At 42.8% G+C, this 17,112-nt stretch overlaps 1 protein-coding gene across 1 annotated transcript in view; it reads left to right on the forward strand.

The window, feature by feature from the left end:
- The window catches only part of Sec24d (SEC24 homolog D, COPII coat complex component), a 101,866-nt gene that overhangs the window by 56,133 nt on the left and 28,621 nt on the right, over nucleotides 1–17,112 (forward strand). Inside the window, exons 9-11 of the mRNA XM_021157473.2 lie at nucleotides 5,662–5,800; nucleotides 8,746–8,861; nucleotides 14,738–14,862. Coding sequence (XP_021013132.1) covers nucleotides 5,662–5,800; nucleotides 8,746–8,861; nucleotides 14,738–14,862 — 380 coding nt within the window. The remainder of the gene's footprint in view (nucleotides 1–5,661; nucleotides 5,801–8,745; nucleotides 8,862–14,737; nucleotides 14,863–17,112) is intronic.

The following is a 17,112-nucleotide window of genomic DNA, read 5'->3' on the forward strand; positions in this document are numbered from 1 at the left end:
AAGAAGAAAAGATGGTAGACACATTTTCAAGAATGCTCACTTTAAGTTCAATACATTTGGAAGGCTTGCATGGCAGAAGGGATGTAGGGGAATGTTCACTTTGTATCATAAAATCAATAGACTGAAACCCCACTGAGCATGCTCATCTGATTAATAAAGATGGCTGACAGGATTGCATCTGGGTATGTTCAGTTAATATTACAAAAATGGTGGCTAGGAAAGTATCTGGGCCTGCTCAGCCCATGGCACAGAGATGGTGGATGGCAATGTGTCTGGGCATGTCCATATTTCTTCCTAAAGGTTCAGCTCAAAAGAGAAGAGAAGGGGTTCACGTAGGAGCTGCACCCTGCAGATGCTCATAGGAATGAATGGTGGTGTGGATCTGTTTGCTGCATCCCTGTACTGCCTCCTCTTCTGCTGCCAGCAAGCCTTGTCCGTTCTCTCCATGAGTTCCCTCTAGCTGGAACTCCGATACATGTTGAATTAATTAATTAATTAGGAGAATATGGATGTCCTCCCCAGGGTTAACTGATGGGACTGAATACATTCTCCAAGCATGAAACTATAGTATCAATTTCCCCTAATGATGTTTGTGGTGGCATAGTTAAATTTCCAAGGAAGAGCCCACAGAGAGTCATTGTAAAGACCCGGGTTCACTTCCTGGATACGGATTGTAACAATGTCTTCTAGCTGGTGACTACAGATGGTGTCTCTTCTACCATAAAGGTGTCTTGTTTGTTTTCCTTGCTGCTTCATAGGCTATTTGCTGTATTAAGTACAGCAGCAGAAAGTCCCACTGGCTGCTTTATGTTGTGTTTAAAAAGTTAATTAAATTGCCAAGTTGTTAAGTTGTTAAATTTAAAGTTTCAAAAAAAATCTATTAGCAAGTTTCTTCCTGATTAAAGCTGTGAGACCCATGTGTTTGATTTTCAACTTGGTCCTCTCCAGCAATAAACATTAAAAATAAACCAAAAAAAAAAAAATAGGGACACTCACAGTACTGTATCAATGACAAGCTGATCGTTAAAATAGGGACACTCACAATACTGTATCAGTGATATTAAGGACATGTTGACTGACTCTGTAATACCCGGTTCTTTAATGTAGAAAAATAATCCAACGTTATTTTGTTTTTAATCAATGATAGCATATTAATGCTGAGTAACTTTTTATTTATTTAAAATGTTCTTTTTCATACGATATATTTTAGTATGAAACTCCCCCAGATCCTCTCTACCTCCCCAGCCAATTTCATGTTCTTCATCTCCTTCTCCCTTTCAAAAAAAATAAGCCCAAAACATTAAGAAGCCAAAATAAAAACAAACAAAAACCAATAACACAAAAAAATTTACTAAAACACAAAGTGCACACATCAAAAACACAGAATTCGTTTTCTGTTGGCCTGCTGTTCCTGGGCATGGAGCCTGCCCTGGAACATGGTCGATAGAATCAGAGACACTCCATTGGAGAAAACGAATTTTTTTCTTTCTTTACTAGCAGATATCAGTTATAGACCGCTTCTTAGGGGTGGGGTCTCGTGTCCACTTCCCCTTCTCAGAGCTGAGATTGTGTCTGGTTTGAACCTGCGCAGGTCTTGTGTGCTGCCACAGGCTCTGTGAACTCAGAGGTGCATCCATCCTGTTGTGTCTGAAAAACAAAACAAAACAAAACAAAACAACAATAACAATAGCAACAACAAAAAGCTGTTTCCTGGCCGTCATCCATCACCTTTGGCTCTCACAATCTCCCCACCTCCTCTTCCACAGAGATTCGAGAGCCTAGGGGGAGGGGTTGATGGAGATCTCACATCTGTGTGGGGGTGGCTGAGTGCCCCCGTGTCTCCTTAGTCTTTGCACAGTGTCCAGTTGTAGGTCTCTGTGTTAACAGTTCCCGTCTACTACAGGAAGAGGCTTCTCTGATGAGGGCTGAACAGTGTTCTGATGTGTGGGTAAAGCAGTGTGCTATCAGGAGTCATTTTGTTGCTGTGTCCCTTTATAACAAGCAGTAGGTTTTCCTGTAGGCCCATGACCTATCTAGTGTCAGGTTCCTGGCCACCTTAGCAGTATCGGGTATGGGTTCTATCTCCCAGATTAGGCCTAACATTCAAGCAAAAAGTGCTCAGTGATGTGCATAAAGTTTGTGCTGCTATTGTGCTCGTATATCTTGTAGGCTGATTGCTATTGTAGGTCCTCGGGTTGGTAGCTAGGCAACATTAACGATTACTTTTCTCCCCAACTAGCATGCAGAGAGTAACTGAATTCTAGGAGTGAAACTTCTACTTAGCACCAGTGCGATTTCTACATATTTGATATTAGTTTCTTTAGCAATAGGGTCTAACCATCAGTCGGTGGAGAGTAGCCAGTAGACCTGGCAATAACCTGCGATGTTTGCACAGTCTATAGGACCCTGTTGGCCAACTCTGAGTGGTAATTTTACGTACACAAAAAGGATACATTTTGTTCAATGAAGACATTTTAATAAAAATAGTATCACTAGACTATTCCACACCCTTGATAGCCCTAAAACAGGAGATTCAAGTTCATCCTAGTCCTTGACCTTCCATGACCCTGTCACTTACATGCTGATAAACTCATGCGACATGGCAGCAGAACTAATAATAGAAAAGGTGGGGGGGGGGTGAGCAGGAGTGGACTAGAGGCCAAAGGTAAAAGCGTTCTTAGAAGACACTGCTGGGGCAGGTGTGGTGCAAAGCCCTGGCTAAGGAAAGCAAGCAGCTTAGCTGGCTCTGGAGAAGGAGGAATTTCACACACGCACACAAACATGCACACACATGCACACACACACATTTCTGCACACACTAAAATTAAACATAGAAGAAAAGGCAGCTTAACTCTTTCCGAGCTTATGCATACTACTGTGGAGCCATCAAATGGACACATGGAGGGAGAATAAATCTTGATGGTTTTCAACACAACCTGAGAGATTAAACAAGACTGTGCCATTTAAAAACCCTCCTCTGTCGCCCCCAAATAAAACATAAACAGTTAAAAAGCTTTTAACATTCTTTGCTGCCACCCTGGTTGTCTGAAGACCTTCCCTATCGCCGTCTGCTTTCCGAAAGACGGAGCACAGGGAAGCCTAAGTGTTCTTAATAGCGAGATAAAGTTCTGACTTGGCTTGCTAGGCATCCATGCTTAGTTCTGTGAGTTCGGATCTGCCAGGACTGGAATGTTTACATGGTGATCAGTGATAGTTCCCAGACATTTTAGGCAAGGTCTGCCTTTGGGCAAATTGTAATACCAAAAGGAAAGGCAAATTATATTCTGTTCCCACTGGCTTGTCTAGGAAATAATTGTGTTGTATTTGTTTCTGAAGTATTTCTGAGAATGTATCGTAGTCTTTGAAGTCTTTAGAGACAAACGGATGAAAAAGTAGAATCTGGCCACAGCGAAGGCAAACTGCAGAACTCCTCCTTATTAGGCTTCAGAAGGTGTCCTCAGTCCCAGAGGTAAACAGCAGAAGCAGTAACCTGGGCGGGGCCATTTGCCGCCATCTTCCATACTCTCCCCAGTCCCTCTAGTCACTTTGTCTTCTGTCCTTTTGTTTGGTGCCTGCATCTTCCCACCCCCTCTGGTTCCTGGGTCATTTTTTATTGCTACTGGCTAAGAAGAGCAAACTCCGGCCAGCTTATGTCTTTCCGATGAAAGGTTTATGTAAAAACATTATTGTGTACATCCATGTGTAGGTTTGAAGCAAATTCCTAGATGCTTAGAAATGCCTCTCAGTTTTTAACAACTAGTTCATAACCGTATTCTGGTGTCCTGGAAGGTAGGAGATTTTCTCTCCCCTAGATCATTTTTTTATGAGAACATTTTGCAGTGACTGAGAAGTTTGTCTTCAGAAACCCCAGTACAGTTCATACTGTCCAGCTCTAACTGCCCCCCCCGAGGAAAGGTGTTTGCGCGCTGAACAGGGCCGGGGCCCTGTCCGCCATGGGGCCCGCTGCTCTCCGCCCCCCCCCCCCCCGCCGCCGCCGCCGCCATTAGAGACAGTTTTTCATGTGCTAAGTGCCTTTTAGAGATACAAAGTCGTTCTGGATAGAAACAACGGTAACTACCTTTCTCCAGCCACCCGTGCCAAGACCATGTCTGTACACGCACACATTAATCCTTGCCCTGCCAACTCCCCTCCCTCCCCGTCCCTCTGCCTCCACTGCTCTGAGACCTCAGGGTTCATTTCTGAAACCCCAGTGGGTTAGCTTGTACTTGGAACCTCTGGCAAAGGCAAACGTTAGGCCTGGGGTTTCTAAGCTTTTAGGAGAAAATGGCCTGATGATCCCTTATCCCCACCCCATCTGATGACCCTTATCCCCACCCCATCTGATGACCCTCCCCCCACCTGATGACCCTCACCCCACCTGATGACCCTCACCCCCACCTGATGAGCCTCCCCCCCACCTGATGACTCTCTCCCCACCTGACGACCCTCCCCCCCCACCTGATGACCCTCACCCCCACCTGATGAGCCCCTGGTCATCAGGCCTCCATTAAAAACATCCTTCTTTATTTACAACTTTTTAAAATTTATTTATTCTTTATTTTTACCTTTAAATTTTTAGCTGACATGATCAGCTCCATAGTTCTCAGGCATTTCTGAAAAAGGTCTCCTTAAACAGATGTGTAAAAGCAAGAAGGGTCTTGGATTTTCTTGCAAAGCCTGGAAGCATTAAGAAGTGAGAAACAAGGACCCTTTGCTTCCAGTCTGCTTTTCTATATTATGTTGATGAGAAAGATGCTTGTAAATCAAGTCTTTTTCCCTCAGTTCTGTCAAGCATGACCAGCCACAGTGAGTGTACTAGAAAGCTTTGCCACTTAATAAAGTAGCCAAAAGGCATAATTAGCCTCCAGCCCAAACTAGGGGGACATTTGTGTGTATTTTTAAAATAGTTTCATTTTTATAAATTTCTTTATTAAATGTATTCATTTTATTTTATGTGTAAGTATTTTGTCTACATGTATGTATGTTCAACAGGAGTGTGTCCTGTGCCCATGGAGGTCAGAAGAGGGCATCAGGTCCCCTGGAACTGGAGTTATGGATGGTTGTGAACAACCATAGTGGTACTAGGAATCGAACCTGGGTCCTCTGTAAGGTCGTCAAGTGCTCTTAACCGCTGAGCCACGTCTGCAGGCCAAATAGTTTTATTTTAAAAGAAGTCATTTGTATAAGTCGAGGAAACCGCATGAGCACTATGGTACCATACATAGAGACCTTTAAATCACCATCTCATTTGTTTGTTTGTTTGGAGTGTCTACAGTTCAGCAGGATGTGTGCTATAAGCATCAGGGCATTTGAACCTAAGCTTAATGAACTATTTACACTATTATAGCTTATATATTCTCTCTCACACACATCCATCATGCATACACACTGTCATGAGCGTGCAGGAACTATTATGTTTACGAGTGAGATCTGTCTGTAAATGATATGTAAATTTAAAGTCTTTGCTTGGAGGTTATGGACTGTGCTATCATCCTTGAACTCGGATGGCCGGGGAGGGTCTTCACTGCCGTGACAAGTGCTCAGTTAAGAGTTTATCAATCAGTCCCACTGGAGGATTTATCAATCAGTCCCACTGGAGGATTCTGATAACACCCGGAACCCCTGCACGCCTCATTCATTTCATGTGCTTCCTTCTTCCAGACCCCCCTGTACTTGGTAAACCATGGGGAGAGTGGACCAGTGAGGTGCAACAGGTGCAAAGCCTACATGTGCCCGTTCATGCAATTCATCGAAGGCGGACGGCGCTATCAGTGCGGATTCTGCAGCTGTGTGAACGAAGGTAAATGGTGCTATTAAATGCATGTTGTGCCAGGCATGGTGGCGCACGTCTTTAATCCCAGCACTCGGGAGGCAGAGGCAGGCGGATTCCTGAGTTTGAGGCCACCCTGGTCTACAAAGTGAGTTCCAGGACAGCCAGGGCTACACAGAAAAACCCTGTCTCGGAAAAAAAAAAAAAAAAAAAGATGTATTACACTCCCTAACGGAAAGACAGACAGAATTCTCCCCCCAGCCCCCGCACCCCCTGTGGCACTACTTGAAATTTCCTTATGGAAACTATTGGAAGCTATTACTAATGGAACTAGGTTCCTATTATCTGTCTGTAGCTGCAGGAGCCCCACATGGAAATCATGCAGAACCTTTGAATAAAACTGAAGTGTGTGATGGGGGAGCCGCGTCTCCTTCCACAGTGCCCCATTTGAAGGCAGTACGAGACATTAAGATAAGTTCTAGAAATGTCTCTTTCATCAGTCCTGGGTTGCTCTTGAATAGAAGCTCATTAGTATTTAAGAAAAGCTGGAGGGCAGCCCTGTAGGACCAGTAGTCTCAAACAACCTGGACCAGATATCTCTCAGACACTGGACCACCAACCAGGCAGCATACACCAGCTAGCCCCCCAACCCCATATACAGCAGAGGACTGTCAGGTCTGGGTTCAGTCAGAGAAGATGTACCTAACCCTTAAGAGACTGGAGGCCCCAGGGAGTTTAGAGGGGTCAGGTGGGGTAGGGGTTGGAGGGTGGGGACATCCTCGTGGAGACAGGGGAGCAGGGAGGAGGTATGGGATGTGCAACAGTCAGAGGGTAGGCTGGAGGGGAATAAAATCTGGAGTTTTAAATAGATAGATAGATAGATAGATAGATAGATAGATAGATAGATAGATAGATAGATAAGCTGAGATATATCCGAGGGCTTTCTCCTTTTTATATAAATGTTGAATCTTAAGGAGGTGGGGCATTATTATGATTTTCTATGTATTTTTGTTTCATCCTAGCACAAAATCCACTAATGTTGATGTTATTAGACAGTGTGAGTGAAGCCACAGTAGAGAGATCTCATAGATAAAGCGACTGTCCCACTAGCCTGAGGACCTGAGTTTGGTCCTTAGCACCCATATGAAAGATAAGCAAAGCATGGCGATGCATATTGGTAGCCCCAAGGGTTGGAGATACTGAAGCAGGAGAAGTCCTGTGACTTCCTGGAGGACCAGCCCATCTAAATGGTTGAGCTCCAAGCCCCAAAGACCCTGTGTCAAATAACAAAGCAGATGGCTCGTGGGGAACACCTGAGGTTGATCTCTGGCTTCCCTTGTACAACAGCTATGTATGTGGATGCGAGTGCATGCACGCACGCGCGCACACACACACACACACACCCATACACCATGTGGCTTCAATTTTGTTTGATGATAGATAACAGATAATATCAAATTTTAATGAGCATGTAAAATTAATTTTTAAAAAGTTGCACTGTGTAGATGTGTGAGCATGAGTGAATTATACATTATGCTATATAGAAATTACCATCTCACACGTTATATGCCAGATTACTCAGAAATCTGTAAGGCACAGACGTGTGACTAAGTCCCCATCAGGGCCCCTCTGGTTTATTCATGGAGAGAGACTGTTATCTTCCTCTTCTGCAATCTTTTCAAGATACTGAATTTGTCAAGTTCAGAGTCAAATATGTAAATATAAACTCTACAGAGCTCACTTCTAAACCATGATATGGTAAGGACATAGAATACTCAAACTTCTGCTAAAGTTTTTGAAAGTCCTACTTTAGAAAATTCATCCTTTGTTATAATTTGCATGTTCACAGCTGAGCTTAAAGACTGCTGAGTGTTGGTGCAAACCCCAAAGGTGCTGCTTTTGTAGGTTTTTTTTTTTTTTTTTTTTTTTTACAAAGGGAGATGCTGTTCTTAGCAAAATACTTAAAACAAAAGCATTGGTAACTTTCCCACATACTGTTAGCAGAAGTTTCTCAGCCTTCCCGGGCCATCCCCAGGCAACGGGAGCTCTTTTGCAGACACCAGACCTTATTTGTCCAAGTGTTCAGTGTGTGAGTCATCCGTCTTGCGCTGCCTTTGGGTGACTTCCAGAACTTGGCTACAAGTAACCTTCTGAGACATTTGTATCAAATTAGACTTCAGCCGAGCTTGCCCAAGTGCAGTCTTTCCCTAATACAGTATTCTGCATGAGTAGGGCCAGATGCTAGCAGATTATCCTGTGAAAGCCCAGAGCTGAAGACACCACTTAAGTAAGGTGTAACAAAGACCTAAGTATAATCCAAATGATCAGCATTTGTTTCTGTCCTATATGTTAAAGATTCCAATAGAAAGCTAACTTTAAAAAAGAAGTCATTAGGTAGAGGCAGATATTTGGGTGTGTTAGCTTGTAATCAGCAGCACCTTTTTCTAGGGTTTCCAAAATTATGAATGTTCTTTGCTACTAAGAACTTTTATATGTGCAAGAGGTTTTTAGCAAAGTTGTCATTCCATTTCCATGAACGTGAATATTGTGATCTGTGGCTCTCTATATGTATAAAATATTTCATTATTAAAATATTGCAGTAATACAGTATAGTGTGAAATAGTAATGAAGTAGTCATTGAAAATTATATATAAAATTACATAGTTTTATGGATAGGATTCCAGGCAGATTGATTTGACTATAAAAAAATCAAAGTGTATATGTGGCAAAACTATTACAAACATAATTAAAAGGCAAAATTTTAGTGGTTTACAACATACACAAGAGCCAAAAAGTTAGTGAGATTAAAAAAGAGAAAATTAATATTTTTCACATATTTCAAAGACAAATGATAGATACTGAGAACAGCTTGTCTTCTTATCATAACTCCTTTCCTTTAGGATGCATTTTGGGGATTTATTGGGTTGTCTGCTTATGAAAACAAAGGATTTCCTGCCCTGTTTTGTTTTCCTTAGTCCCACCATTCTATTTCCAACATCTGGACCACATTGGAAGGAGACTGGACCACTATGAGAAGCCAGAGCTGTCGCTGGGCTCCTATGAGTATGTTGCTACATTGGATTACTGCAGAGTGAGTGTTGGCGGGACTTAAGTGTTTCTGTGATGCTGTTGACTTTCAGCGAGCGGCTTCTGTATGTAAAGATATGTTTGACTTGGTTCACAGACAGACATTTCCAGGGCATGTGGAGATATGTCAGAAACAGATCTGACCTAAGTCATTAGCATGAATGGGCTCCTGAGCTGTCTCATTGTAGTATCGAAAAGGAAACGATTCTTTCTGTCGTTTTGTTTGTTTGTTTGCTTGCTTGCTTGCTTGCTTGCTGTGGTTTGGTTTCTGAGACAGGGTCTCATTTAGTTTGGGCCTTGACCTCGCTGAAGATGACCTTGAACCCTGATCATCCATCTCCCAAATGCTCCACTCAGGTCTCTTCTTTTGGTTTGTTAATGACTTCTCTACCTAGGCAGAAATGTAACCAGTATTCTTAGAGGGCTGCCGGCTTCCTGGCTTTAATGTATCCTTCAGAGACTCATTTGACTAGCAGAATGGGAATGAGTATGTGGCCTTGCTAATGTGCTCTTCTAAACCTTTGGGTTCCACTGACAGCCTCCACCTGGGAGGAGCCGACCAGCTTTACTCTTTAAGCTAAAGATGAAGCTTGACAGCGCTTCAGAAGCCTCAGGAGTGGTCCTGAGGACCCAGCTCACGGGGAACTCCTTCCTTCCTTCCTTCCTTCCTTCCTCTTCCAGAATTGAATGCCTGCTAATATCCCGCCGCCTTCTGGAAAATAGCCCCTGACCCCAGAGTTCCCCCAGACATGTTTTTGAGAGAGCAAGTCCACATATTGAGAACACATCTCAAGATTTATCCAAATTTTTGCAGTTGGCTAAATCATTAAAATTTTCAATTAACACATCATATTATTATTTATTGACTGTTATATGATTGTTTTAAATTAATTTACATAGAACTAGTTATTAAAGAAAAACCCAATGCTTTATTAGTTTGAAATGTGAAAACTTTTAACTTATTTGGTGAAATATAAAACATTTTTTATATAGATGTGGTCTGACAAGAAAGAGATAGGTCTTGAAGTACAATTTACATTCCAGTAGTTTCTTTGTTTTTTCCTGTGATTGACTGAAGGGGGGATCAATACACAAAAGTAAGCATTTGTTGTTCAAATTAAATATAATAAAGACACTATAAGTCATGATGGAAAGTTCTCTTACTGTGCCCCGTCCGTAACCAGAGTATGAATCCCATCATGTACTGAGGCTCAGGTCTAATTATCAACCTTGTCCTGTTTTCAGTAGATTCACGGTGAGAGCCAAGCCTATGGCTGGAAACAAAAGCAGCTTTAAAGTCTGTTTTATAGCAGTATTCCAGAAGTGTGATAATTGGGAAATCTTACCTGGAAAACAAGAAGCCAAGTAATTGTAGCCTTTGGCTCTTCAACTTCGTCTTCCTTTCATCTAAGAATTTATGACAAATGCACACTGTTTTCAAATTTACTTACAACCTAAGAGTAGTAGAATAATGAGTGCACCTAGGGATCTGGATAGTGAAAAAGAGTTTATTTGCTTTGTATATGTATATGTATGCATATTTATATGTATATATGTATGTGTATATTTAATGTCATATACACTGGGAAAAGAATTGCAGAATCATGTTTTCCTCTATTCATTTTAGTTAATCTTAATGTCGACTTTAGGTAATACAATTAGCATTTGTTCAATACCAAGTGTGTCTCAGATAGGTGCTTTTTACATCTGTGTTTGGTTATTTAGCCCTCACAGGGAGCCCATGTGTTGTGTACCATATTGCATGGGGACAGGTGTGTGCAAAAGAGAAAAGAGAGAGACAGAGAGAGAGAGAGAGAGAGAGAGGAAGAGAGACAGAGACAGAGAGGAAGAGAAGAGAAGAGAAGAGAAGAGAAGAGAAGAGAAGAGAAGAGAAGAGAAGAGAAGAGAAGAGAAGAGGAGAGCGCTTAAGCTGCAGATAAGCACAGAAAGTGATAGTGCTACACTGGCCCCGTAGGCTCCCAGCCCTACCTCCTGCTGGCACAACAGGAAGTGAGTAGACAAGTCAGCATAGAGTTTCCCTGAAGAGAAACAAATGTACTATCAGATTTTCTTCCTGAATAAAACTGGAGGTTTGGTTTTGTTGTTGTTTTCCATTTTAATTCATTTTGACATTTTTGGGACACTTTGCATGTCCAATTTGTCTTTGTCCTGTAAGGACTCCCCCAAATAAACTGTATGATGAACAAGTTCAAAGAATATGCCTGAGAAGAAGTGCGTATAGTTAAAATACGAACCTAAGTATGAAGTGTGATGCAAGGGCAGTCAGAGTGCTGGAAGAGGACCTGTCAGAAAGGCATAGCAGCTAGCCAGGAGCAGCTAGCCAGGAGCAGCTAGCCAGGAGTAGCTAGCCAGGAGCAGCTAGCCAGGTGTGGTGGCACACCTTGAGTCCTAGCCCCCAGGAAGCAGAGGCAGATGGATTTCAGTGAGTTTGAGGCTATCCTGGCCTATAGAGTGAATTCCAGGACAATCAGAGCTATATAGTGAGACTCTGTCTCAAAACAAAACAACAAAGTAGCATAAAAGAGCCATGTGTAGGGAACTGAGTGTGTGTGTGTGTGTGTGTGTGTGTGTGTGTGACTGCAGAGTGGGCAGAGGTGGGTCACAGAGGGACAGATGACTCAGCACTTCTCAGGGCCTGAGGACTGACTGACATGACCTCCTGTGAAGTCAAGTCTTTTACAAACACTATGTCAAATAAAACGTTTACCACCACTGTGCTGGCTCAGGTCCAGGGGCCGTGACTCTGTACAGGAAGTGTTTTGGAAGTGGCAGCCATTTAAATTGAGAGGATGTATTTTGGGGAATGAGAATTACACTGAGGAAGTATTTTGAGACGGTTCTGTCCGTTTGATTGGTCCTGGGGTTAGCATTGTGTCTGTGAGCTTTTAGTTTTAATACACATTGGAAAGGAGCGTTATGGGGAGTCTTGACTGACTTGGGAGGCTGTGGAAAAGCTTAGGTTACTTTAATATTGGCGATACTGAAAAGAGAGGAGGCATTGGTTTCTACTGCCATGCCCGCACACGCACACACTCACTCACACACAAACACACACAAACACACACACACACACACACCTCATATACTGTTAGGCATGAATATCTAAAAGTGTATTATCCTCTTGGATATTTACCTGTTCTCTTTAATGAGTGTGTAGTGTCCTTTCCTGCCTGTTCTGATTGGATTTGGTTGAAGTCAGTTTTGTCAGATGTTAAAACAGCGGCACTTGCTAGCTGTTTGGAGCCATTCGCTTGGAATATGTTTTTGCATCCTTTTTCCCCTGAGGTAATATCTTCCTTGATGCTGAGGAGTTTTGTTTTGTTTTGAAATCCCATATGTTAGTCTGTATCATTTTCTTGGGTCTCTCCTCCCATTATTATTTCAGTTTGGGTTTGCTTTAGTGCAGTGGTTCTTAGCCTTCCTATCACTGTGACCCTTTAATACAGTTCCCCAGGTTGTGGTAACCCCCAACCATAAAATTATTTTTGTTGCTACTCCATAACTGTAATTTCACTACTGTTATGAATTGCCGTGTAAATATCTGATACACAGGATGGTCTTAGGTGAGCCATGTGAAAGGGTCGTTTGACCTCCAAGTTCGAATTCTACTTTCATATCCTGAGATGTTTTCACTAGTTCATTCAGCTCTTTGTCTTTTTTGGTGTCCATGAAGGCATTTATTCATATCATCCTTTAAGGTTCTTGAGGGTGTTCATAGCTGCCACTTTGAAGGCCTTCTTGTATACCTCAGCTGAACTCCTTTTCCTAAGGCCTATTGCAGTAGAGTTGCTGACTTCCAGAGGAGCCATATTGGCTTGGCTGTTCATGTTTGAGTTTTTGTGCCAGGATCCAGGCATCTGGCATTATGATGTTTGAATTGTTTCTTGGTGTAGATGTCTGGTCTTGCTTTTGTTAGGTTCATTGGTTGCTGTCTCCCACTCTGGATACTAGGCAGGCATGGCAGATGTGTGGTTCCTGGTAGAGAACGTTTCTGATGGTCGGCATGTGACACAGGAATGGAGATGCTCTAGGAAGACAGGCAGAGATGGGGAGTAGGAAAGGAGCTGGGAGACCCGGGTTCTGCACCCAGAGGAAGAATTCTTAGGGAGTGGAGGTTGGATAGGAGCTGCAGCAGGTCTAAAAGTTAAGTTCGGAGGACTAGAATGGAAGACAAGAAAGATACTGAAAAATCGCCTACCTGTGTCTCAGCCCAGCCTGGGGGGCGGGGTCTGGCAGAAAGTGTTCCTGCAGGTTGGTGGCTGACACAAAGGGAATGGAGATGGCTACAAGGGAAGGCAGAGAAGGTCTGAGGGAAGAGCTAGAGGGTTCCTGGGTCCACACCCAGCAGCCAGAAGAACCATTCTTAAAAGAAAAATAAATGGCTGAGGGGGACCCTAACCGCCAAATCCTGCATCAGGTCTGTCATGTTGTTTGCCGTCAATGATAGAAACCGGAAGGCCATGTGGTTAGGAGGAAGTAGAGGTTAGCTTTACGCGTGCTGAAAACAAGCCTTAGTGACTGAAGGATTCCTAAGGAGAGAAGCTGGCTAGAGTTACGGGGAATGACTCACCGTGAGTGTCCAGGAGAATACAAGAATAATAAACCACCATTGGGATTGCCACAAAGAGGTGTTGCGTTAACTAATGATAACAGTTGCCAGTTTCACTGCTGGAATCCATATCATGGAGTGGAGGAGATGAGACTTGGAAGTTATCCAAGCTCCCCCATTCCTTGGCTGTTCTAATTTTGGATTGGAAAAGTGACATTTTCAGATTGCTTTTTAAATCTTACAAGTTCTTATTTGAAATGGAGTATTTTACTAGAGCCGTATTATGTCTAACCTTATAGTAGATAAGGACTCAATCAGAGAGCATTTATAATTCTCACCATCTAGCTATATAGGAGTTGAACTACATTTTAATTTTAGAACATTTTAATGCTTTATTATCAGAGGAAACACTGTTGGTCTTGGGTCTTTACTCTCTAGTGGAGGTCACTGATCATATTTGCCTGTGGCTTTCTTTTCTAAACACTTTATAAATCCCAGTTGAAGGATCGTTTCCTTATGAGCTGTTTGGCCACCAGCCAGATTAATAGTGAGTGCGCACTGTCCTGACAGCTGCTGTATGTTACAGTGACTGTTGCAAGGACATAGGGAAAGGGGGCCTTTTTCTTTACCACAGATGTGAAGTAGGTTTTGGAAGTATTTTATAATGTACATTTTTAAGGTATGCAGTTAAATCATAATAGATATTTCCATATCTGTAGTTGAGCATGGTTATTATAGGTTTTATCCCTGTAATCCCTTAGATGAGAGGATTGACTGTGTGTTTGAAGCCAGCCTGGGCTACACACCAACACCTTGCCTTAAAAAGAAACAAATCATACATATATAACCAAAAGAACTCATAAGAGAATAGATCTGAAAATCATGATATTCCCATTAATAAAGCTTGGTTACAGCTTCCAAAAGAAATGTATACTCCTTTGTAGCATTCCTTCTCAGGGGCCCAAATACATTCCCTCTGTAAGGGAGCATGCTACATGCAGGGCTGGCTCAATACTTGACTTCCCTTCAGCAGTCATGGGAGGAGAGTCTCTAGAGATTAAAAAAAGCAAACTATTTCTGTTAAATATAATAGAAAGTTCATGTCATAACGTGAAAAATAAGCAGGCTTTTTAAAAAAAATCTTTTTATAGCAGTGGGGTATTGGGTTTCCTAGAAAGTTATTTGATCCACAGATGTTTTAGCCTAAGTATTGAATGAAGCATCTGATAGTCTTCAAGCATTTGTTTATGTTTGATTATGAGGTATGCTTGCCTTGTATCGACTTCTGTGATGTGTTTGCTTCCCTGCAGAAGAATAAACCTCCCAGCCCACCAGCCTTCATCTTCATGATTGATGTCTCATATAGTAACATAAAGAATGGCCTCGTCAAGCTCATATGTGAAGAACTGAAGACCGCGCTGAAGCGGCTACCCAAGTAAGGATGCTTGCTGTTGGCCTCCTGTGAATTACACCGTGTCACCGAGCTGAGCAGACTGGCTGATTAATATCGTTTGCTAATGAGAACATTATAGTCAGTTATAAATCAAACTACACCATTCTTTGGGGTATTTAAAATGTCAGAGTGGATGTTTATAGAAAGAAAAGAAAATAGGAGAAAGAAAAACAATGGTAGATAAATGAAACATCTCAAAGATAGTTTATAAATTACAGGAGAATCCCAACTGTAAGTGTGTGTGTGTGTGTGTGTGTGTGTGTGTGTGTGTAGGGGAGAAGTTTGGAAGCCTGTTCCACAAAAGCTGGCAGTTGCTGATAGTGGTGGAGTCCAAGGGTCCCAGAAAACTGAGCAGTTGTCATAGGAGAGAATGGAATCTTTTTTAGCCAAATTCCCCTCTGCTCTTGTGATGCGACCAAGCTCCACGCTGCTGCTTGTGTGTCCTGGCTTAGCAGTGTGAAGGAAGCCCCTGTCTCTGTCATTTCAGAGGCTCCCCATTCACCTGTAGCTGAGCAGGCGGCCACAACCTGCTGTGGTCCCTTCACTGCTGAGCTGCTTTTAAAAGGCTGACTGGCTGGCCTGTAGCCTGCTTCAGGATGGAAAGGAGAAATAAAACTGATGGCAATTTTAACCGTAAAAATCTAATTGTATGCGTGCATAGCTGACATTAAATTTGGCAGGAAAAAGAAAACAGATTTGCTTCTAAAGGTGAGTGAGGGGTTGTACATTTTTTTAAAAAAATATAAATAAAAGAGAGATTTGAAAAATTACAGGAAGTAGCTAATAGCATCCTTTCATTTTTCTCTATGGTCTCTCCTACTAAAACTGATATCATGGCTAGGTTTTTGTTGTCTCTGTGTACAAGCTAGCTGTTTGGGGCTGGAGCTAACACCTAGCATAGAGACAGCAGAGTAGGGGATGTTGCCTTCCTGCCAAGAGGCCATGAAGAGAGGATGGGGAGGCCAGGACCTGCTGTGCACCCCACACCTTCCACCTTCTCCCCATGGTGCTGAGCCATGGGGAGCAACATCTGGTCTGGACAGGGGTGTTTGGGTAAGGAGGCATTCTTTACCCATGGCGCTTCTTGGCCTCCGAATGCCTACCCCTCTGTAGTCTTTCCACCAGAATTGATGCTTTGTCTATGAGAAACTTGGACATGTGGGCTCTGGACCACCCCAGAGTGGTTTTGTTTGTGTCTGTTAAGATGAACTCATAATATTGTTGAGCTGGTTTGTAACACGGGGAGGATGTTTGAAAAACACTGAGGTGACTTCAGACTGGCCTGAGGTGAAAAGCAAGCTGGGACCAGCTGCAGGTGGTGAGCAGAGCCCCCCCCCCCCCCCATGCCTCGGAACTGCTGTGTCTCATGTTTCCAGAGTGACTCGAGAAGGATGGACTTTTCTGCTAGATAGTATGTGCTTCTTCGTGGGACTCTCCCATGGGCTGCTTTAAGTTCAAGTCTGAGTTTTGCATTTAGTTTGTAAGAAACCGAGCCACCACACCAGTTTCTGAACACGGACTCTCCTTTTATAGTCCCTCACTAAGCCTAGCCTGCCTTCACCAGCAGACACTCCCCAAGCCCTCGTTACCAGGGCAGTGCTGTGAAGTGTGCAGCATGGTGGTCTGAGATCTGAAAGCGCACATTCCACGTTCTCTGTAACCACACCCCCTGAAGTTCCTATGTGTGACTTTGGCAGAAGACTAGAGAGACAAGTTGAAGGCTACAGCTAGTTGCTCTCTACTCTGTTCAGATCTCTCAGAACTACACCTTTTCTAGCCAAGTGGCTTCATTTTAAAAAAGAACCCTGGTGGCTTTCTGTCTGAAATTTGTCCTGGTCTCTGTGCCCTGTCAATTTGATTTCTCCTTTTGTACTAAAGCAAGCAATATTTTATTTTTAACATGTCAGACAACAGTCTGCGTGTGCTTGGGGTTCTAAAATGTTCCGAGTCTTCCAAAAAGAGAAGCTCCTTTCCCTCCTGTTTGAATTGTATCTGGCCTTGTAAAGTTTCTAGATTTCCTGACTCTTTTGGAACGAGGAAGAAAACCTTTAAAATCACTCACTGCTTATTCATATCAAAGTATTGGGTTATTTTGACTTTCTGTCTGTTTTCAATGTTGATAAATTAGAATATTAGAGATGGGCTGGCAGGATGGCTCAGCTGGTAGGCACTTGCCTTTATTTCCCTTTCCTTTCTTTCATTTCAAGTGCAAGAGCCTGAGTTCAGTTTCCT

Source organism: Mus caroli, chromosome 3 (genome assembly GCF_900094665.2).
Source record: "Mus caroli chromosome 3, CAROLI_EIJ_v1.1, whole genome shotgun sequence".
Classification (NCBI taxonomy): domain Eukaryota; kingdom Metazoa; phylum Chordata; class Mammalia; order Rodentia; family Muridae; genus Mus; species Mus caroli.